Source organism: Leptodactylus fuscus, chromosome 2 (assembly GCF_031893055.1).
Source record: "Leptodactylus fuscus isolate aLepFus1 chromosome 2, aLepFus1.hap2, whole genome shotgun sequence".
NCBI lineage: Eukaryota > Metazoa > Chordata > Amphibia > Anura > Leptodactylidae > Leptodactylus > Leptodactylus fuscus.
The window spans coordinates 214774388-214798658 of NC_134266.1; the positions used below are offsets into that span (position 1 = coordinate 214774388).

General features: G+C 39.3%; 1 protein-coding gene across 1 annotated transcript in view; it reads right to left on the bottom strand.

The window, feature by feature from the left end:
- Positions 1-24271, bottom strand: part of SUCLA2 (succinate-CoA ligase ADP-forming subunit beta) — a 54333-nt gene that overhangs the window by 13346 nt on the left and 16716 nt on the right. The window contains exons 3-7 of the mRNA XM_075265499.1: positions 17270-17369; positions 15689-15851; positions 11137-11265; positions 8899-9037; positions 3985-4146 (exon numbers count right to left, since the gene is read on the bottom strand). Of these exons, the coding sequence (XP_075121600.1) occupies positions 3985-4146; positions 8899-9037; positions 11137-11265; positions 15689-15851; positions 17270-17369 (693 nt within the window). The remainder of the gene's footprint in view (positions 1-3984; positions 4147-8898; positions 9038-11136; positions 11266-15688; positions 15852-17269; positions 17370-24271) is intronic.

Sequence of the window (24271 nt, forward strand, 5' to 3'; positions counted from 1 at the left end):
TCTCCTTTTTTGGCAATTATAGAAACTAGTCTACACCCTTCATAACAGGAAGAAGCGAACAAGAGAAATTGGGGAAAACTACTAAGAAATGAAAAACTTTAATATATGATGCCCAGAAATACTCGTGTACACAAAATACTGGAGTTATGCTTTACCATACCAAGGATAGTATTTGTAATGGAGGAGGGGAAAAAAAAAAAAAAAAAAAAAAAAAAAAACACAGAATAGTTATATTCTCTGCTACAGGACAGAAATTCTGACCAAAGTTTTCTGGAAAGGGATACCCATACACCCAGCTTAGAATCTGGCGCTTGAAATGGATAGTGTAGAGCAGATATTTAGAAAAAGATGATTAAACCCCGTACAATGGGATACTATTGCAAGTGATGTTTAGAACTACCGGAAACAATACCTAATATACTATGTAAATAGCAAGAGTGTGTTTGAAGAACACTGACAATATAATAAATTACAAATAGCAGTGCTGACAAATGGCTGCATAAACATTTAGCACTTCGCGATTGAGAAATAAAACCAAATACGCCCTCAATCATCATAGGGCCACACACAGGGGAAATGGCTCCAAATCTCCAGCAACAACTGCATGCGTTTCAAGGAGACTTCAATGCAGATTTGCCCTGAGATTTCTGCAACAGACTCGCCGATGCCTTGGCTCATTCATCCATGTCTAATCCAAGGCGGAAGTGTTGCTGCTCCGCTTTCAGTCACGGGGAGCAGAAAACGAAGAGTAATCTGATGCGGATGTCCACCTCAAATGCCTCTTCATTTTCCATAGCATGAACAAGTCCTAAATGTGTCAATTCTGGAATGGATGCACTGGAAAAAACCCAGCTTCAACAGCTCAACCAAAACAGAATACATTAAGTCTTTATTTTCTCATGCAAAGCGCTATGAACCTCAAGAGCAACTAAAAGGACCACATTCCAGCTGCTTCTGTCACCTGCTGGACATGGCATGGTGGAACAAACACCTGAATAGCTATGTTTTATTACAATGATGCCTTTTCTACATGTATTTTCTTACACTGAAGACTCTGCTTTAAGGTTTTAAGGAGCTTTCAACTACCAATCTGTGGAGAATTTACTAAAGTACTAAATAGTGAAAAGAAAAAAAAACTCTTTACTTCCCCCAGCCTATCCCAGTGTCTCTGTATGCATACAAGTCTGCCCCCTTTGGGTGAATAATGAGTTGTGATCCATGTATGCATGGTGCTTAGATGTTTTATTACCTTTGCTAGTCCTGTTGTGTCTTTTACCTCTGATACCTGTTATTATATTTTGCAACTTGTTTGGCCCTAGGATTTTGGAATATCTGATATATCCGTAAGCTCTGCGTTTTCTGCAATAACCTGTAGCCTCCAGTGGCTTGATGGACTCCCCACAGTAAACATCAGATCACTTTATGGGGGTTTAAAGTCTGCTAGAGGATACGAATAGAAGTGTCCCCAAGCCAAATTAGTTCCATAGTATGGTAGGTTCACAATCTGCCCCCTATGTTAATTTAAAAAAAAAAAAAAAAAAAAAAAAAAAAAAAGAAAGCCTGGACCACAATAGCAAGCATGTTATAACCTATCCCCATCAATCTTGGGACTGGAGTCCCGATTCCCCAGTCTGAACGAAGCAGACAAAATTTAAATGCAACAACAGTCTGAATACCCAAAGCCCCTGTCCCAATTTATTCAACATCTAAGTTTGTATTGCAAAAAAAAGTCAAGGGTTTCCCTTATTTGGTTTCCCACTCATTTTCAGAGTGGCTTCAGCTCTCTGCTGTCAGGCTCTCTGTGTTAAAATAGATTAGTCGACAATTTTAGATTGGTGGGGGTCCGTAGATTAGAGGTTTTCTTATGCTGGTGTAAACTACACTGCCGACTTGCCCTACTGTTACAGGACAACTGCTGCAAGACTCACTATGAGTGGTCACTATTAAAACGTACATTAAGTAGAGCATGTGGCACTGAGTCAAGACGTAATTTACTTTTATTAACCTTTACCCTGCCGAGGACGTCAGTTCTACATCCTACCAGGGTGGCACTTCAGTAGAGGAGGACGTAGTTAATACGTCCTCCCTACTAAGGCGATATCTCTGGACTGCCTGAACATATCTTGATGCTTTAAAATTCATTCTAAAGAGGAGAATCTCATCTTTAAATGATATCAAGGACTTCATGATAGAATTTGTAATTTTGGAGCATTTCACCATTGAAACCGCTATTTGGCATTGAGATCCAACTGCAGATCTCAATTCCCGACTGCATTTCAACAGTGAATCGCTCCAAAAGTTCTATCATCAAGTGCTTGGTATCCATTTTAAAGAGGAGATGAGATTCTCCCCTTTAAAATGAATTTTAAAGCATCAAGATATCTTAATGCAGCCCAGCAATATAGGACTTTAAAGTGTCCCCCCACACTTATTTAATTTGTATGCACAAAATGGGTTGGCGCATTTCTGCGATTTTTGGCGTTTCTTTAACACCCGCCCTGTAAATAAATACATGTGTGGTATGTATGAACTCCTCACATATTGCAGTTTTTGTTATTACAGATGGAATATTAGTCACAGACAGTAGGCAGTTTCCTGGTTGAGCTCAGAATTCTCTTTCTGGGTCAGGGATCTTTTTAGCCACATCATAACCTGGATTTGGGTCTAGTGTCCCTGGTTCTCCAATATTATGGTCACCCAGGCATTATAATGGGGCTATTAGCACCAGAAAAACTGATAGGACACCATGTAGAACAGATAGCCCAGCAAGACCCTGCACATATTTCAACTTCTGATGAAAACTCAGGTACCATTCAAAAATAACCTACATTCCAGAAGTGCCATCAGTTCATATGGATATGTTCCACAAGCATTTTCCCCTGAATGTCAGCGATGATGTTCAATCAACTGCTTAAAGCGCACCCATCAGATCTACTGATATGTCTATTGTAGTAAATACTTGCATTTATCCAAAAATCATTTGTAAAGCATCTTTTCTTGGAAGTCTGATCTGTCATTCCTCCAAGAAATTAATAAATACATAGCTGAGGGTGTGTCTACAACATTTGACAATGTTAAATAGCGATCACAGCATCTGACACTAGGGAAAATGGCCAATTTTTTTCCCCCTTTTTTAAAAAACAAAAAATGCTTCTGCGTAAGCAAATCAAACCAATCCATATTTAAGGAGGGGGAAAAAAAAAAAAAAAAAAAAAAAAGTGGTTACCTAAGGAAAACCGCAGACACCATAGACTGTTTTCCGGACAAAAAAAATTGCAGAGAGGGGAATGGAATGGCCCAAATGCAGATGTGAACCGGGCCTGAGCCTCTTTTGATAGTTCCATCAGCTTAGGCAGGAAGAATAGTACAGTACAGTACAAATTGTTTTGCTCCCACTGAAACATAACCCAGGCAGAACCCATTACATGTTAATGGCATCAACGGAGTTCTTGAACAATCAACACTATAGTGACTGTCCATGAGGAATTAACGCTATATCTGGCTAGTACATGACATTTTGCAATTTCCCCCTCTCTGAATGCTATATCTGTAGTGTATCATCTACACTAAATTTAAGAGATATCAATGGGATTTCTGGAATGACATTACTCAGAAGTCACATTGATTATGTCACATCTCCTGCTCACTACTTATTCCTATATAGACATGTGTAAACAGAGACATGTGAATTGTAATTCATCTTGAGATGGATATAGCAGGGATTTTCAGAGTGAAAGTTATTTTAGCAGAGGGTGAAAGAGCAGAGAAAACCCCTGATAAGATTCCAAAGAAGCATTACCCAAAAAAGAAATAAAAAAAAAAAATTATATAGCTCTCTATATCAATCTATGGAAGTATTCACTTATGCAAAGTTTGTTGAAAACCTAGTGACCATTTATTTGCTGTAGGCACAGTACATGCAGTTAGACAAAACACCACTAAATAGAATACATGTAAAAACAGAAGTTCTGTACATTGACTTACCAAGACATCCAATATTGCCATCTAGGCCAATGTAGTTAAGATCTGCTTTTGCAGCTTGTTGGTCTCGCTCATCTTCTTGTGACCAGTCTCGCAGATCGAAAATTGCCTTTTGTCTATATGCAGCATTGGAGTCAAAGTTTATCTTGGCATCCATACACATCACTACAGAAAGAGAGGCACTGGACATTAGACAATGGATATTACAGATAGATTTAATATAAATAATTGCCAAAACTGCCCACATAAAGAGCACAGCCAATGCAAATGGATGTATACTAGCACACTCCTCATTTATGCTAGAGAATATATATATATATATATATATACATATTTTTTTTTTAAAAAAAAGAAGAAAGGAAGTCTTTAGGATAATTAATTTCCAATCTAAACTTCAATCTGATATTACCAAAGAATTAAACAAAGACGTAATAACACATTACACAAAACTGCTGTATGGCTGGACGATACACACCATGTATCTATATAGAATAATAAATAGAGGCCAGGTTGTATAAATCTGATGACAAGTCAAACCCTAAAACATAAGGTCACAGTAACGTTATGCCCGGTAAGATTTTAGAATAGGATTTCTTTTCTTTCCATCTTTCAGGTGACTGCCCTCTGCATAGACACTAGGATTTCTGTAGTACTGACAGTGTGCACTACAAATGGACCCAATGCAAGCAGTTTACACTGAAGCATGATATCCTTTTAGCCATCTGTATGCGGTGCAAAGGAAAGGTGACATGACTCCAAGAGCGCCACTAGCCTTCTGTCAGGATTTAGTATTAGAGAAAAATCACAACAGGTAAGCAGTGCTTGTACATGCAAGTACAGAATTTTACAAGATAATGAAGAAAAACACTATCGCTGTTAAAAGAATAAGTCTTGGAAGACTGTAAGAACACATTATATGTTCCTATATTATATGTATATCACACTCTCTAAACCTATCCATGGCACTGCACTTCCCTACATCTCTTCACTTGTCACGGTCCATCACCCTAACCGTCCTCTTTGTTCTGCCAATGGCCTTACACTTGAGTTCTCTCCAAGAGTTTTCACGTGTTGCATCGGCGCTCTGGAATGCTTTACCCCGGACAATCAGAATACTACCCAACTACAACAGCATCAAAAATGTAGTCTTTTTAGGCACACACATTTTTTAGGCAGGCTTATCACACAATCTGTTCACATTGTTCTATACCTCTGCTTATCCTAAACTATCCTTCCTACTACTCCATTCCTCAGAACCTGATCACTCCCATCCTGCACTCATACCACTTTACTTATATGAACATATCTTTTAATACATGGATGGAGCATTGTAATAAACAATCCCTCTGACATGCTGTGTCCCATTTCCGCATAGATTGTAAGCTCTAGGGAGCAGGGTCCTCATTCCTATTGTTTGATACGTTAGTTTTGTCACATTGTATTGTTAAATATCGTCTGTTCATGTTCTCTACGATTTGTAAAGTGCTGCGGAATATGTTGGCATTAAATAAAAGTAGTTAGTTAGTTAATGTTTACATGGTTTCTAATGAATTAGCAACAGGAGATTCACAATCTAGCCACTTGTGCATACAGCATTTAAAGTGGATCTTACACCTCCAGATCCAAAAGGTTCATAGGACAAACGGCACAAAGATATATACCGTATATATTGTTCTGTTTCTGTAATTTCTAGAGAATATGCAGCAGACTGCAGTATTAACGGAAAAAAGCCCTGTTCCTGCCCTCCCATGTGAGTGACCACAGATACTGTATACAGGTGCTTCCATCACTCACCAATGAGGAAACCCGAGAAGGAGAGTAGACACGGTGACATGATCTGCTTATAGTCTTTACATCCGGCAGTGTAAAAGTAAAGGCCATACTCTTATGTAAAGGTCTGGCCTATTTATACTTCCCAGATCAGAAAGCAAACAGGAATACTGGATATTTTAGCAGAGAAGCCTGCAGCATTGTAAATAGATCTGTAGACCAGAAGCTCTCAGTCTGCAGCGGATGCAAGATAAAATATATCCTATGCAAAAAAAAAAAAAAAAAAAATTCCACATCTAGACAAAAAAAAAAAAAAAAAAGTTCAAAAGGGGGCCATTTACTTTAAAAAGCTATCCATCATCTCCGTTATACTGCCCTCAATGAACAGCCTGTCACTTATATGCTACTGCCAGAGAGGCTAGACAACTTCCTACCATTAAGCCAGGACTGTGGAGTAGGTAGGTGCTAAACTACAGAGTCCGACTCCTGCTCAGTCTCCTTCAAGATCGTTCAACTCCTAGAAACGTAAATATACAAACTATTTGTCCAATTAAAAGTCGTTATACCACGACAGCCATTTATCCATAGGACAGAGCATAAATACCTGATCATTGGATGCATCTGATTTATGAGAAGACAGGCTCCTGGTCATAAACTGAGCACATTAACCATCTACTGTGCTATATGAATAACTCCTACCCTCACCCACTGTTTCCACTTCTAGATTTTAAGCCCTTGCAGACAAGATCCTTATTCCTATTAGTTATTAGTTATCTAGTTAGCTCAGTTTATTGTACTTGTACTTTGTAAATGCCTTTACACAAACAGTACCAGGAAACTAAGTCGTTACTAAATGTAGATCTGTATTCTGATACAATTTAATTTTTAATAAAAGTCTAATGAAATAATGTGGCACAATAAAGCATGAATATATAAGGAACCCATATATATATATATATATATATATATATATATATATATATATATATTTTATTTATTTATTTATTTTTTTAAGAAGCAACTCAGAATAAGCAGCCAGAAGTGAGACAAGAAAGACATTTCATCCATTAAGAAACAAAGCAGACTGGCTTCACTAGCAGAATATGCCAGCAGTCTATAAATGGCTACTATCAGAATGAGCTGCAACAATGAAATACATTTCATTTCTGCTTCATAAGACTTGCTTTGTGACATGAAATGTTCCAATTATCAGTTTCAGCCATGTACCATGCTCCGCAGCAGAGTATGAGTCAGAGGCACTCGTGCAGCTCAGCAGGCAAGCCACTCAGGCCTCCGAACAACAAGGTATAAACAGTGGCAGGGAGACACATATCAAGCTATGTAATAAGCAACCATCAAGTAGTGCCGTTATTTCTGACACTAGAATAAAAGTGCTAGGAGTAAAGATGGGATTTTAAACAATCATGGTTAGGTAAGGAAAGGGAAGAAAAAAAAAAAAAAAAAAAACTACAAAGCACTGGAAATTATAGAAGCTTAATCTGAACACCACTTGAAGTCCAAAACAGCAGCACCAATGTACTAAAAAATTTTACCTTTATGAGATTTGGTGAAAAGTGCATAAACACGGTAATATTGATCTCCTCGCTGTAACAATGTGGGTCTAGATGATAATCTACCACCTGTGGTAGTAAGACTACAACTCCCAGCATGACCTGAAATCCATTACTACTAACTGTTTTGCAATCAGATTGTAATAATTTTTCAATGTAAAAACAAAAACTCTTGTTGCTCTGACACATTCTCATCTACAACTCACCTGTAACTGGAGAAGGGAGGGTTTAGTTGGAAAAATACCATTCACAATGAACGTGACAACTACCACACCAATACCTCTACTCTGTACCAATCTTTACTCAAGTTATCCAACACAACTAATAACAAAAACAGCAAAACTTCTCATCCACAAAGCTCATGTTGCACTTTCTTATATTTTCTCCCTCATCTTTGTCCATCCTCCAATCTGTGCTCTATGTTCTGCCAATGATCTAAGACTAAGGGAGCGTTCACACTACCGTTGGTGTCTGACAGCTAGTGTCCGCTGCTAATGTCCGCTCAAAATGTCACAGACACAGCTAGTGTCCGCGCAAGATTTTGAACGGACATTAGCAGCGGACACAGACAGTAGTGTGAACACCCCCTTACATATTCCATAATCCGATCCTCTTACTTCCCTCCCTTTCATCAAATCGGGCACATGCAGTTTTATATACTGCTGGAAAGCTGACAGTGCGCTGAATTCAGCGCACTGTCGGCTTTCCCGATCCGTGCCTGGTGTAAAGCGCTATCGGTCCCGGGACCGTAGCGCTTTAGCGTCAGAAGGGCGTTTCTGACAGTTAGCCAGGAACGTTCTTCTGCCTCGCGGCGCCTATCGCGCTGCACTGTGGAGCGGGGAGGAACGCCCCCTCCCTCTGCTCACACAGCTCGTCCATAGACGAGTATTATCAGGAGGGGAAGGGGTGTTCCTCCCAGTTCACACAGTACAGCGCGATAGGCGCCGCGAGGCAGAAGGACGTTCCTGGCTAACAGTCAGAAACGCCCTTCTGACACTAAAGCGCTACGGTCCCGGGACCGATAGCGCTTTACACCAGGCACGGATCGGGAAAGCCGACAGTGCGCTGATTTCAGCGCACTGTCAGCTTTCCAGCAGTATATAAAACTGCATGTGCCCGATTTGATGAAAGGTCCTCTTTAAATAACACATCAGACACCACCATTTCACTATTACCTAGAATGATCCTTTTTTCAACAGGAACCACTGACCTCCATGCACTTAAAAGGAGTCATCCATATTCAAATATTGATGTTCTATCCTTAAGATTGGTCAACATTACATCTGCAAAGGTCTGATAGCCTGGACCCCTACAGATCAACTACTTCAAGACAGTACAGCTCCCGGTAATGTTTATGTGCCAAGAGCCATGCTGTTCACTGTACGATTTATAGTGATGGCTACAGGCGCTGCTCCACTGAAGTGTTTATTTTTGCAGGGTTATAAATCATATAATGAAAAATAAGTCAAATTTCTTATCTGCTTTGTGTTTCACTTCTTCCCAATTTCCAAGAGCTTTCCCTTTCTTTGAAAGTCCTTGGAATATTTCACAAACTCTTTGCAGAAATGCCGCTTACCCACTCCAGAAGCATCTTCTACCATGGGATTGATTTCAATCATTGTGGCATCGTACTTCATGAACAGATTATATAAAATGATCATACAGTCAGCTGCCTCATCCACAAGGTTCTCTGGAAAGCCCATTTTCTGTGCAAGCTAAACACAAGAGAGACAATAAACAAACAATGGTGGTCAGATTAATCTGCTAAATTCCCATGGAAAATACGCTCATTATCTCCATTCCTTTCTACTATTGTTCCCATGTAAATGGTTCATGGAATTATTGAAGTTTCAAATGGGCCATAAACAACGTATTAAACACAAGGACAAAATATACAGACTCTGGTAAAAGCACAAATGATTGTTTTCATATAATTTTCTTACACCAAAAACACATCCAAATGTTTAGAGTGTAACATGCTACCCTTTCTCTTGTGTAATAAGCTAAAGAATTGCTTTAATAACCTAGAAAATTGCATGCATACATAATGGATAGGGAAAGTACAGTACATACAAGTCCTCCCACCTTAAAGGAGTTGTATCAATACAAATCGCAATAAAGGACACCGAAAATTAATTTTACAGTAACTTTGAAAGGTTATAAAACAAAGTTTCTTTACATAAATACCACAATAGTCTTCTTGTAATGGAATCTGCTGGTGCTCAAAAAGTGTAGGCATGTGTCATTCTAGGAACCATATTAGTCAATCATGCTCAATGGATTACAGTACAGGTTCTGCTGCACCATGAAAGAAATCTTAGAGTAATTAAACTTTCAAACAACTTTCTGAAAAGTTGAGCTTCCTGATTTTCTGGCACCATTTGTGACAAATTTAATAATACATTTTAGTTAAATTTTGGCTCTATTCTGTGTAATCCTTCCTTGGTTCTCACTGGATGCAAGCTTGTGTGTGTGTAATGAAGTGAAAATGAGGGTGGGTCACATCAAACAGTTATATCTCGGACTTATAAAACATAGAAACAGTGTAGGATATGCAGCTGAATACAAATCCTGACTATTTTCAACAAGACACGATGTTACGCTGCGCTCATTCTGAACGTAAAATTCGTTAAAACCTCTCGAAATAGTAGTTATCAATTTCAGTCTCTCTTGAAAGATACAAATCTGCTTTTTCATACAACACTAAAATCTGTATTTTTTTACAATGCAGAGAAAAAAAAAAAAAGTATATATATATATATATATATATATATATATATATATATATATATATATATATATATATATATATATATATATATATATATATATATATATATGTGTGTGTGTGGGTTTTTTTAATTGCATTTTCACAAAAGAAACATGTCTGGCAAAGAAAGACATCCGAAATATTGAAACAGTCGTTACCCGCAGCCCCCCAGGGATCTACCCAACAGATGTGGTGGGAAAAGCTGACAATAAGGACCAGAGGATCTAGTCCCAACAGTAGGGCACACCTTTCTCCTGCAGGATTGCTAGTACCCACACACACGGCTCCTTCATAAAAGGCTGGCAAAGAAGGTCAGACAGAAGAAAAAGATCCTCTAACTGAGGAAAAGGTAGTGATTGAATACCCATAAAAGTAAATATATAACAAGCAATCGGATTTACTTCTACAATACTGATTACTGCGCAATATTATATATATATATATATATATATATATATATATATATATATATAATTTATATATATTTATCAGGTCATCAATATCAGATTCAGACTGGGAGAGGGGGGGGGGGGGGGAGGACTTCCAGCGATCAGCCATTTCAAGAAACTACAGTGTCCATGGAGGTGTGCTATCCTTTTAACTAAAGGGGCTGTTCAATTTCAGAGGAGGGAGGCAATCACAAGCACCTTTGTCAATTAAATATAGTTGATCTGTGGAAGTCCCGTGTGTAGAACCCACCACAGATCTTAGACTGATGATCTAGTCAAAGGATAAGTCATTGAGATTTTAGTCCCAGAAAACCCCTTTAGGCCGGGGCCCCATGGGACATAAATGTTGTCATTTGCCCACGGCAGAAACTCCACGGAAAAAAATAGCAGCGTTTTACAGTCAGGGCAAAGTGGATGCTAGCGAATACCATGCCCCTTTTGCGGTAAAACTGTGGTGGGGGCACAAGCTGTGGTTTTGGAAATCGCAGGACGTCAATTATACCTATGGAAACAGCGTTTTTGTCCGCAGCGCTTTTTTGCTGTTGGAAGTCCCATAGGGCCTTAGCCTTAATGTTTGGAAAACAACATATTTTACCCTAGCAGCTTGTTCCTTCCGGATGCCCTCGACAATATCAATTGGTTCTTTCACAATGGCGTCAGGATTTTCAGCAGCAACATCTTCAATGTTAACTCCACCTTGAGAACTTCCAATCAACACTGGACCCTGTAGTAAAGAGAGAGAGGTGGTTACAATGAGCACCAAAACCTGTACAAGTACATTTACTTAACTTGTCACCCAAAGCAATTTAGTAGGTTTTGACTTTACACATAAAACTATTTGCATCTGAATCCAAGGGTCTCTGGTTGAATTGCTATGGTCACCCAGTGTGTCCCTCCAAATTCATGTCCACTCAACAAGTGGAGCACTAGACTATCTTTAACATTCCCATAGAAGTGAATGATGCGGCTACACGTGTAACCAGCCAATCATATCAGTTGTGAGCACACAAACCAATTCTTATGATCAGTGGGAGTGCGAGTGATCGGACCCCCAACGATCAGCAAGTGAGATACAGGATAACCAAAGTACATGAACAACCCCTTTAAAACTAAAGTATACAATGACACTCTGAAGAGCTGTACAGTTTAAAGTTTGTGGCAACAGCTTGAAAAAGTCTCTTCCAGCAGCTCAATCCATAATTCTATTTTATACACATCAAATAACACAGGCTGATAAATGTCACTGCACAATTCTGATCATTACCTTTAATGAAAGAAAATTGTCTAAAGACAAATAAAACACTGTAAAAATTTGACTGTTATTTGCTCACAAAATGTACATAACTACATCAAATGAACCCTGAATTCAGAAAGTTTTTTTTTTTTTTTTTTTTTTTTTTAAAAGACAAAACCCATTGCCAGAAACCCAGCAGAAGGCAAGCTAGGTCAAGCAGAATATAAAGCTGCTGTCAGTTACACACATTCCACATGAAAGGTAAGTGTGCTTGATACTGACAAGACAAACCATACCTCAATGTATAACATGGCTTGGTATGGTTATATGGTACACTGCTGCCACCTTGTGGTTAACCATGAGACTTTGATTTGTAATGCAGAAATTGCTATATTAATGCATCAAAACCAGACACTTCTAAGGCATTATCTGAAAATATGCAATAGCGTAATCTTCTTATGGAAATGTTCCTGTGAGTCATGTGATAAGGCAAAGCTAAATATCTTAAAGCAATTTTCCACTTTTAGTAAAAACTATAACTCCCACACTCGCTTCACAGTTTTTCAGCCTCACACAAAAGTGGGTGAAACAGAAGTCCAAAATCTCCAGAACCAAAATGAAAATAAGTTATTGAAACACAAAGATGACATTTAAGGGGTATTCCCATCTCAAGGATCCTATTTATACTGGAACCTTATGTAAACTGAAGACTTTTCCTAAATATATTGCTTTAGAAATGCTGCTTTGTTTGCCTGCTATGTCAACTTATTCCTCCCATTGTTTACACAGCGTTTCCATAACGCTGTACCTGTGTGATAGGACAAATGGCGTCACTCACTGCTCTGCCAGCAGGACAATCAGTTCAGCTAACTGCAGTTTGTTGATGAAGCCAAATCTGTTATATCTCCATGTGAAAACACAGATAACACAGAGTCTGTTCTCTAAAAGCATGTGCGGTTTATCCAATCTACACAAGTATTGTGTGTCTGTTCACTAAGCGAGGGAGGAGGGAGAAGAGATTCAGAAGTTTACCTGTTGTCTCTTCTCATTTCCTGAAACAGGGAGATGGGAAAACCCCTTTAACATATCTCTAAACCAATGTCACATAGCACAATGAATGGCCTCTAGAAGGAACTATGAAATCAGTATTTGTTTCTCTACGATGCAGGACGCCTGGTAGTATAGCATGGGCAGATGTGAATAGGCCAAGAAGGACCTCACATGAGGGAGGAGAGAAAATTCAGACAAATGCACAGATTTCAGCAGTAACAGCAGCTTACTGACAAAGTCATACAGAAATCTGTCAGCTGGACAAGTATTTGGTCAACAGCTACTGAAGGTAAATGTGTACCTATATGCTAGTACTCTAACTGGTTTCCCATTGATTTATAGGGGAGACATTTCCCTTGAATGGGCTTTACCATCTAAAGTTTTCACTTGCTCACCTCTTCCCTCCACTTCCAGATTTTAGTAACAAGCTGGTGGGTGGGCATAGCCTGTGTGATGGACAGCTCAGGCCAGCAGTGCGCTCTGACAGAACGCCACACAGAGAAAGTAACTGATCAAGTACTGTTCTCCCATTTATCGCTTTGCAGGGTTAACAGAAAGCTCCGTCTGCTATCAAATCGCTAAGAAAATCAGAGAACAGAAATAGCTGTGAACAGTCACTGATCACCAACCACTGCACCTAGACAGCAGAGGTGGTCTGAAACCTAGGCAATGAGCTGTAAACATGGAGACATATTCAGCAGTAACTGGCAAAAACAGCAAAGTAGTGGTTAAATAGGATTCTGGAAATGGGAATTCCCTTTTAAGTGTCTGAAGCCATCATTTTCACCAACCATAAACTTCTGATAATACCAAAAATGGGTGGAAAAAGATGACGAAAAAGGCAAATTAAAAAAGTGTATAACAGTTACTACCCATTTAAAGGAGAGAGAACAATGGTGAGGATTTGACTGCAGGAACTCTCCACGACTGCTAAAGGGGAAACAAGGGACAATAGTAAGACCGTGGTCAGGAGCAGTTGAACATACACACTGCCACTCCATTCAATTACTAGGGTCCATTCACATGGAGGAAAACAGTGAGGAATTTCAGCGCTGAATCTGATGTGGATTCCACACCAAACTCCTCACTATTTTCCTCTGTGTGAACGGACCCTCAGGGTTACAGTGCAGCAGCAAGTGCACTCAATAGTGATCCATTCAACTCCTGTCTGTAGTCTTGTGGCTATGGGAACACCATTCTGGTGATTGGGAGGAAGAGGGGGTTGCACCATGGCATTTAACTAGCAGAAATACTTTTCCTATAAATTTTAATCAAACTTCCAACACATTTTCAGCACATCTTTGATAAAAACCCGGTTAACATTTAAAAGGCAATGAGTGCAGAACCTATGGGGAATTCTTTAAATGTTTGTTGTGATGTGATTCACAACTCTCGCAGATTTCTGGAAATAAATGTGAGGTATCTGTTCTCCAGGGCATGTTAATATTGGCTGCTAAACATCTGACAGTGTGGTAAATCACTGCAGCCTTCCTCTAAAGAGAGATGAAGAGATGAAATATTGGCTCGGCTCTGGGGAACGACTCCTACATCACACAGACTTCAAGGTACGCATAGTTAGCATATTAGGACTCATAGTCGTACACTGTATTCTGTTCATTAGAATTTTCTGTACAGTACCCAATGATGTCACTATGGAAAGCCGCGTAAAATACTGAGAAGAAGAAGCCAGTTTTAGGCTAAACCACATATGGAAAGCTGTATTTTTTGATTTTGCTGCGGTTTTCCGAGCCAAAGGAAAAAACAGCTTCAATAAGAATGGGAAATAGTCATTTTACCTTATGTTAAACCCAATCCTGGCATTTGTCAAAAAAAAAAAAACAAAAAAAAAACAAAAAAAACAGACACCGTTTTTGTGCAATGTGTGACCTCAGGCTTAGACTGATTTCACACACAGCTTTTTAGGGAACATTGCAGAATACTTTGCAGCACTTTTTTTCTGGATATTTTTAAGTGTGTGCTTTCTTTTGCAAAACAGCAAATTCAAACAAATATAATAAAAGCTAATATACAGATTACCTTGGAATGCAGGTGACTACTTGAACCAAGGTAGAATATAAGACTGGCATTACATAAAACAGACCATATGACCATTTTTATATATCTCTAACTAATTTTATGTCACAGACTGTACAGGAGTTTACACTGACAGACATAGGATAAAAAGGGGCAGACAAACGCAATGCTAGTGTGAACCTAGCTTGAATTGTGTATAAAAAAACCAAAAAAAAAAAAACCATGACCTTTCATGTCCTCATATGCGGTACTATATACTGCTAAAAAGCCTAGTATTATTACTGGTCTGTGAGGGACGCCCCTTGACAGTATTCTTCCATTTACTTGTACTGTCAAGGGGGTGTCACTCACAGTTCAGTAGTGACATTAGGCTGTAAGGCCCACCTTTCTGACACTGGAGAGATATGATGAAACTAAAGCCACCAATATCTCCAGTCCCGGGGCGCATATCGGGAAAATTGACAGTGTAGCTTTTTAGTGGTATATAATTCCACATATCTATGAGGATTTGAAAGGTCCTCTTTAAAAAGGGTTTAACAAAAATAATCAACCCCTACAAGTAATACTACATTTTTTCCACAAGTGCTTGATCTCATTCCCCTCTGTCTCACCGTAGTGAATCTACTTGGGAAAAAACCCAAAATAAATGTAAATTGAAGTACAAAAAGAGTCAGGATCACGAGAACTGCGGTCATGCAGATTTAGCAGAGTGTTATATATGGATGAGGCGCTGAGAATCCTATCACAGCGAGAAATTGGTCATGATTGCTCTCTGCAGCAGGCACATTCCCTATAGCTTAGAAACTTTACAAGAAACTCAAGAACTCACTTGAAATGACCTTTCCATGGTAATTGCAAAGTAATATTCTCTCCTGGGATATCTGCGCTCACAGATGAACACATGGTTACATATTCTGCCCTTCTCCCCCGTCTGTTTCGTAAACAGTTTCTTCCCAATCATCTGTGAGGAAATAGCTTTGGCTTCTTCTGGACTGAAATAAAATAAGAAAATGAAATGAAAACTCATAGTAAACAACAGACGAGCCTTGTAAGTTCCAGCACTGTGACACCAGTCTTCAGTACAATACACCCACGCAGATGGATAAATACACAAACATTATGAGAAGAATCCCCAGCATTGTCACCTTCATAAATTGTGACATATCCAGCCTGTAGAAACAGCCAGAACTGAGTCACCGCACTGGAGTGACTGGTAAGCTCGCACACAAGTTTTACAATGTATATCTAATAGTGGCATCAAATTGTGAGTTGGCAGGTCTCAATAAGCAAAATATGGTATCAAAAAGACCCTATAATAAAAATCACCTTTAAAAGGGTTACATATCAACATGAAGGACAATCCTAATGCTTGGGCCAAAGTTTGAGAGTTAACTATATAAGTCACATGTATAATAATGACAATTCTCCCATGACGTTTACTGTAAGGGAGTGTTTGGATGGCTGGTTAATAGAAATATGGTGGAAAAGTCCGACATTGCCAGATTTCTTTGCCCCATGTTTCTCAGTTTCATTTATTTCTTAAAATTTCTTTCTCTCCCAATCTTTTTGCTGTAACCTCACTTCTAAATACACTTTCATCTGCTCATATCCACGAGAGACCTTCTATAACAGGAACACAAACCCATCTTTAAAAAAAAAAAAAAAAAACTCCATTCATAGCACAAGTGAATGGTGAGGAGCTGTGCATACATGAATCTCCTGCACAGGAGTGAAGAAAATGGCCAAAGCCACCTACTTGGCTATTTTCGGAAGTCCTGTACATAGAAATGGAGAAGCTTGAAGCTTGTGCATGCATGACCAACCTCCATCCACTTGCAGTCATGAACTGGGTCCTGTTCTTGAAACATACGGGTCCCAGAGGTGGGGCAGGCATCTAGCAGGCATTTATAGCTTATCCTATGGTAATAGCCATAATGCAGAGGAAAGAATACCGCCATAGGATATAAAATAAAAACACTGTTGCCTCTTCAATACCCCACAGAAGCTTCATGGCTCTCACTGCAGAGAGATGATGGCATTAGAATGGCACATACTGGATAAGGCCACCCATTGTTCACAAGCAGGCAAGATATGCCCACTTCAGCCAAAACACTGGGAGGACTGCAAAGTTATCTGTACTACATAGGTGGGGATGGAAGTGGTAAGCTAGATAGATTTATTTTTATACTTTAACTTTTTTTTTTTTTTTTTCAGATGTCATATGACCTCTAACTTAAAAGGCGCTTTATAAATCTGCAACCTAGTGGTCACTGTTAGTAGTGTCCATGAAAGGGTCACCGTAAATCAGGCAAATATAAAAGATTACAAATAATCTGACTCATTTAATAATGATTGGTAGAAGTAACTGAAGTATGTGTATAGGCCATGTCCAAAGGGATCACAAACTTACGAATAGACAATCTTCACTCCTCCTTTCAGGCCACCTTCAAATGAACCTTTTCCTCTTCCACCAGCCAGTACTTGAGCTTTAACAACCAAATCCTTGGAACCTTTAGGAAGAATACAGAGAAGAATTGCTATAATAAAAGACTAAATTGGATGTGGTCATTGCAAGACATGGCCAACAAATCCAGATTTGGGGAGGTTTTCATAATATGGGGTGGGGAGGCTTATTACATAGAAAACTTGGAGAAGACTGGACAGATAGAGGGTGGTACAGTGCATTATGTATATAAGCAGAAAGGGTACAGTGCAAGAAGTACAGGTAGAAGTTTTCAGAACCTCCCATATGCAAAGCTCCAAACCAAAATGGTCCAAAAACACAATTAAAGATTTGTAAATGGTGGCAAGGCTTTCAGTCTTCACACCATTTGCAACTAGACGTGTGCTGCCCCTTTATGATTTAAAAAAAAAAAAAAAAAAAGGGGGGGGGATGGACTGTTCAGCTAGCAGACAGATATGGCTCACACTTTTGCCAGGTGAAGACCCGTGCCCCCATGGTGCCTGGCAAAGGAGAGAGTGAGAAGTACTAAAATTATCTGTAAAGTAACATGCACAGCATAAACACGCAGTTTGTACAAAGGTCTCCTGTGCTGGGTTTTTTTTTCAAATACCCATGGGAGGTGAGCAAACAAAAATATTAATAAAGTTTAATTCTGAATAGAATGTTAATATGCCCACTTCACAGGTTCTAGCCGAGCCCCCAGCACAAAACACTGAAACACCGTCACCTACATGAAAATTACCATAATGGAAAAGGTAAACTATCCAAAAAAAAAGATAAAATAAATTCTGTAGCACTTAAAAGAAAAATAAAATTGTGAAGTAATGCTTCATTTACATTTTCCTGGATCTGAATATATATACACACACACACACACACACACACACACACTGTCTGATAGATAGATATTACACTATATTTTTTTTTATTTATCATTTTCCCAATCAGTTAAAATGTCCCAGTCCTGAAATGTACTGGTTCTGAAATTGTCCAACATTGATCACAATGGACACAGAGTGTAATGTAGCTTTAATAGATGAAAACAATTATTTTACTATATCTAAAGTCTGAAAGATTACAAGTACTGTACACAAACTATCCCTCGATCACTACTAATCTTAGAGATATGGAAACTAAACCATTTCTAGTATCCATGCAGAAGGTTTAAAGAAAAAAAAAAAAAAAAAGAAAAAAAAACACAAAGCAATAAGATGAAAAGAAATGTACAATAGTGTAGAAAAATAACCAGCTTTCAGCATACACCACAAACAGAGATTCCAGCTAAGGCCATTTGTAAATCCATCAATAACAGCTTATACCTGGGACTTGTGCCAAGAGTACACAACAATTGGCTACTGAACAATACACGGGCAGAATGTAAGCCACTGAACAGCTTCATTGTAAAAGCCTCACTCAAGGAGCCTCCTTCAGATTACAGCTTAAAAAGAACAAAACGCAAGTGCAGCCGATCCAAAGTAAGCTGGACCCTACAAACTACTTGGTAAAGGACCTTCCAATACGGGGATATGTCGTTCAATCTCACTTGGCACAGCTAACTGGAGAGCACGTGAAGAGGAATAGCATAAATCTTTCCCAACTTCTTTAACCCTATAGAGACACAGCTCAAAAGTGACTTGAGGACCAGGCCTCTTTTTTCAAAACTGACATGTGTCACTTTAAATGGCAATAACTTTGAGACGCTTTAACTTACACAAGTGATTCTGAGATTTTCGTAACACATTGTACTTCATGTCAGTAGTAAATTTTAGTCGATATGTTTTGTCTTTAATTATGAAAAAATAGGAAATTTGGTGAAAATTTTGAAAAAAAATGCAGTTTTCAAAATTTGAAATTGCAAGCCTTTCAAATAGAAATCCATACTACCCAAATTTTTTCATAAATATAATTAACCATGTCTCTGATTTATGTAGCAATCAAATTTTAATCACCCTTTCATTTTTTTTCAGATATTATAAGGCTTACAAGTCAAACAGTAATTTTCCAAATTTTCAAGAAAATTTCCAAAACACATTTTTCAAGGGACCAGTTCAGTTCTGAAGGGAACTTGAAAGGCCTCTCTAATAAAACCCCCGAAAGTCACCCCATTCTAAAAGCTACACTCCTGAAAGAATACAAAACAGCAGCTAGAAAGTTTCTTAACCCTTTCAGCATTTCACAGCAATTAAAACAAAATGGAGGTCAAATTTACATTTTTCAATTTCTGTCACTAATATATTCATTTAGCCCTAGAATTTACACATTTACTAAGGGTTAAAGGAGAAACTGCACCCCACATTTTGTTACACAATTTCTCCCGAACATGACAATACCACATATGTGCTGGTACCCTAATGTACGGGCACACGGTCGCTCTCAGAGCGGATGGAGCGCTAATTGGATTTTGTAGGCCAGATTTTGCTAGAATACTTTTCAGGCGCCATGTCCCGTTTGCAGAGCCCCCAAGGTGCCAAAACAGTGGAAACCCCCAAAATGTCACCCCATTTTGGAAACTAGACCCCTCAAGGAATTTATCAAGGGGTATAGTGAGCCCTTTGACCCTACAGGTGTTTCACAGATTTTTTTACCGTTGAGATGTGAAAATGAAAAATTACTCTTTTTATAATAAAATGTCACTGTAGCCCCAAATTTTTCATCTTCACAAGGGGTTAAAGGAAAAATTGCTCCCCAAATTTTGTTACACAGTTTCTCCCAAACACGACAATACCACATATGTTCTGTTACCCTAATGTACGGGCACACGGTCGCTCTCAGAGAGGATGGAGCGCTAATTGGATTTTGTAGGCCAGATGTTGCTAGAATACTTTTCAGGCACCATGTCCTGTTTGCAGAGCCCCCAAGGTGCCAAAACAGTGGAAACCCCCAAAATGTCACCCCATTTTGGAAACTAGACCCCTCAAGGGGTATAGTGAGCACTTGGACCCTACAGGAGTGTAACAGAATTGGCCCAACAAAAGGAAAAGTGACATTTTTTGCTATAAAATGTTGCTTTAACCTCAAATTTTGCATTTCCACAAGGGGTTAAAAGAGAAAATGCACCCCAAAAATTGTCAAGCATTTTCTCCCAACTACAGAAATGCCTCATATGTGGATGTAAAGTGATGTATGGGCACACTGTAGGGTCCAGAGCTGAAGGATCTCTATTGGGATTTTGGAGGGCAAATTTAGCTGAAATCTGTTTCAGGCACCATGTTGCATTTGGAGAGCCCCTGAAGTGCTAGAACAGTGGAAACCCCCCCAAAATGACCCCATTTTGAAAACTAGACCCCTCAAGGAATTTATAAATTACTTTTTTTCCAATAAATCGTCCATTTAGCGCCATATTTTTAATTTTTGCAAGTAGTTAGAGAATTAAAAGCCCCCCCAGTTTGTTACACAATTTCTCCTGAACACGGCAATACCCCATATGTGGCCATAATCTGCTGTATGGGAACATGGCGGGGCTCAGAATGGAAAGAGGGCTATTTGGCTTTTGAGGGCAGTTTTCAGGTGCCATGTCGCATTTGCTGAGCCCCTAAAGTACCAATACAATGGAAACCCCTCAAAAGTTACCCCATTTTAGAAACTACACCCGTCAAGGAATGAATCAAGGGGTATTATCATTTTGAGCCTAAAAAAATGCTTCCCAAAAATTAATGTACAAAATGAAAATTTTAATTTTTAAAGAAATATGTCATTTCGGTGCCCAATACGTTGCACCCACTTTGTATTGTCAGAGACCTGCACTCCTAAAACTATTAAGTGGGCGATCCCGAGGGGCAAAAAATTATATATGTGGGTGTAAACTGCTGCTTGGGCATACAGCAGGGCTCAGAAGGGAAGGAGCACTGAACTTTTTAGCTTTTGGGGTACAGATTTAGAGGGACTTTCTGGGTGCCATGTTGTTTTTGCAGAGCCCTGGAGATGCCAATGAACTGGAATTCCCCAAGAAGTTACCCCATTTTGTAAGGGCAATTTTAGGGTCTCTGCAAAAGTGCCATGGCATCCAAAAAAAAAAAACCAAACCGTCTAAGTCTGTGCTACAAAAACCATATAACCCTTCTTCCCTTCTGTGTCTGGCTGTGCCCTAATATCAGTTTATTCCCACATATGACATTACGTGCATTATCCTGGGTACACCAGTGTCATACATGTGTCATACATGTGGCATAAACTGCAGTTTGGGCACACAGCAGGGCGCAGAAGGGAAGGAGCGCGATGAGGCTTTTGGAGTAGAGATTCAGATGTTTGGTATCTGGACGCAATGTCATGTTTGTAGAGTCTGTAAGGTACCGGAAAAGTGGATTCCACAAAGGAGTGACCCCAGTTTGAAAACTGCACCCCTCAAAGAATTTATCAGGGGGTGTAGTGAGTATTAGTATCCCAGACGTGACTGCACAGCGGATGGCGAAGAGGGAATATATAAGCTGTGCGGAGGACATTGGGAACACCAAATTGCCTACTATGTCCCAGTAGCTCCTATGATTGGGGGAGTCACTCTGGGGGTCACTTCTGGTGTCTTTTCGTTCATAAGCTGTAAATCTGGGGTGTCCCCTGATATCCACTCGCACAGCTTATATATTCTCTACCTGATGCAGCCAGTCGTGTTCTAATAATTTGGCGGTTTTTGCGGGCTTTTGTTCTTGCATTACTAGATGCTGTATTTTCTTTATTTTTCTGGTGACGTGGCCATATAAGGGCTTGTTGTTTGCGGGATGCGATGCATTTTGTAATGACACCATTTTTGAGTGCCTACAACTTACCGAATACATTTTATTAACTTTTTTTGCTGGATTAAAAAAAAAACAAAAAAAAACAAAAAAAAAAAAAAAACCAATTCCAGTATTGCGTTTTACCTTTTAAATTTTTCGCCATGCAGCGTACAGTATAAGTAACATATTATCTTTATTCTGCGGGTCGGTACGGTTACGGTGATACCTCATTTGTATTTTTTTTATGCAATACTAATTCTGCAGAATAAAAACACATTTGGAGACATAAATCAATGTTTTTTGCATCGCCATATTTTGAGAGGCGTAACATTTTTATTTTTTGGTTGACAGTGTTGGTTGAGGGCTTATTTTTTGCGGGACAATGTGTGCTTTTTATTGGCACTGTTGTGAGGTGCATTTGACTTTTTGATCACTTTTTATAGCACATTCTGTAAGGTGAGATGGCGAAAAATCACTACTTCCGGCGGGTTTTTTCCGTTTTTTTTTTCTGTGGTTCACCGTGTACATTAAATATTGTTTCAGTTTTATTGTACAGATTGTTACGGACGCGGTGATACCAAATATGTATTGTTTTTATTAATTTTTAGGGTTTTTTTCTATATAATTCATTTTCTATAGAGAAAAAGGGTTTTTGGAGCTTTATAACTTTATTAATTGTTTCAAAACACTTTTTTTTTTTTTTTTTTTTAACTTTTTCATGTATCCCTTTAGGACACTTGGAGGAGTGATGATTGCATCACTGATCCACTATCATAGAGTGAGACACAGGCTGCAGTAACAGCCTGCACGTGTCACTCTGCAAACAGGAAGTGAGTCGTACGGACGGCACAGACTCACTTCCAGAAGACGCCGGCCAGGATACAAAGGTAAGTGGGACTCAGGGCTGGCTGCGGTCACTAAACAGACCCCTGGCCACTTAGTAGGGATACCAGCACCCCCCGATCTCGCACCGGGGGGTGCTGGGGACCCCTACACGATCGGGCAACCCGTTGTTTGCCGTGATCATGTTTGATCACGGCAATCAACGGGTTAAAACCCAAAATCGGCACTCATGTCCGATGGAGCAGGGTGTTAGGTGTCAGATACAACTAACATCCGCTCCTAGAACGCCCGCACTGCGCTGCGGGGATTGTTTACATCCATGTGGTACTATTACCACATCGGTCGTGAAGCACTAGACATCCATGTGGTAATAGTACCACATGGGTCGGGAAGGGGTTAATAAGAAATAGTAATGCATTACCCATTTAGTGTTCAATGGCATCTTATATATACATACACAACACATAGAAAGTGACTTGTGCTAGTAATAGGCTTTATTTAAGGGATTTGGCAAAGTATACCAACATGGAGAGATTTGTCAAAACAGTAGCGGATAGCCCTCCGCCAGACTAAGACAACTAATTTACGAAGGGGTTCTATCAGCACCACTTACTCATCATCATGTGTCAGAATCCTGGAGGAGGTATAGATGTGAGCTACAACTTACTCAAAGATATCATAGTAGCTCAAGTGAATGGCACCAGCTGACCTGCAATAACCTGTCCGGTCACTATAGAGAGAACAGAGCTGTCTGCTACCTGCTCGATTCTCTGTGTATCAGCTGTGTGGGGGTGTCAGATCCTCACTGATCTAATGCATTATCAATAGGTCAGTAATATTTTCTGTCCAAAAGTACAGATGCAAACCTGAAAAGACATTTTCAGTAGCCCTGGATAGTGGGAAATGGGAAGTATTTGGTAGTATCCCCTGTGTCATGGAAGGTTGTCAGTGGTCATACACACAAAACTCATCACTGAACACATCAGCAGAGCAGGCCACATATAGGGGATTGTCTCAGACTGGCAAAGTATGTCCAGCAGAAAGTAGTGTCAGTAGCTGGCACTCAACGTAGATAAAGGCAGATTGGTATGGGAACTGGAAGGTCTGTTGCAGAGAATAAAAACGAGGGCACCAGCTAGTTTATGCATTTCCCATGTTATTTTCTAATGGACAGGGTTGCTTCCCTCACCTGCCGGCGCTAGTTAAGCCAGTCATCTTATTATATACAGATAAAATAAGATAATCCTTTAATATTCATAGGTTTTACTGTCACACAAAACACAGATCTAAGGTAAAAGCAGAACATACAAAATCTTGACCACTTTATTAACCTATAATAGATACATATTAACTTTTTCTCCCCATATGTTACAACTACTGATTATGAAACCTCCAC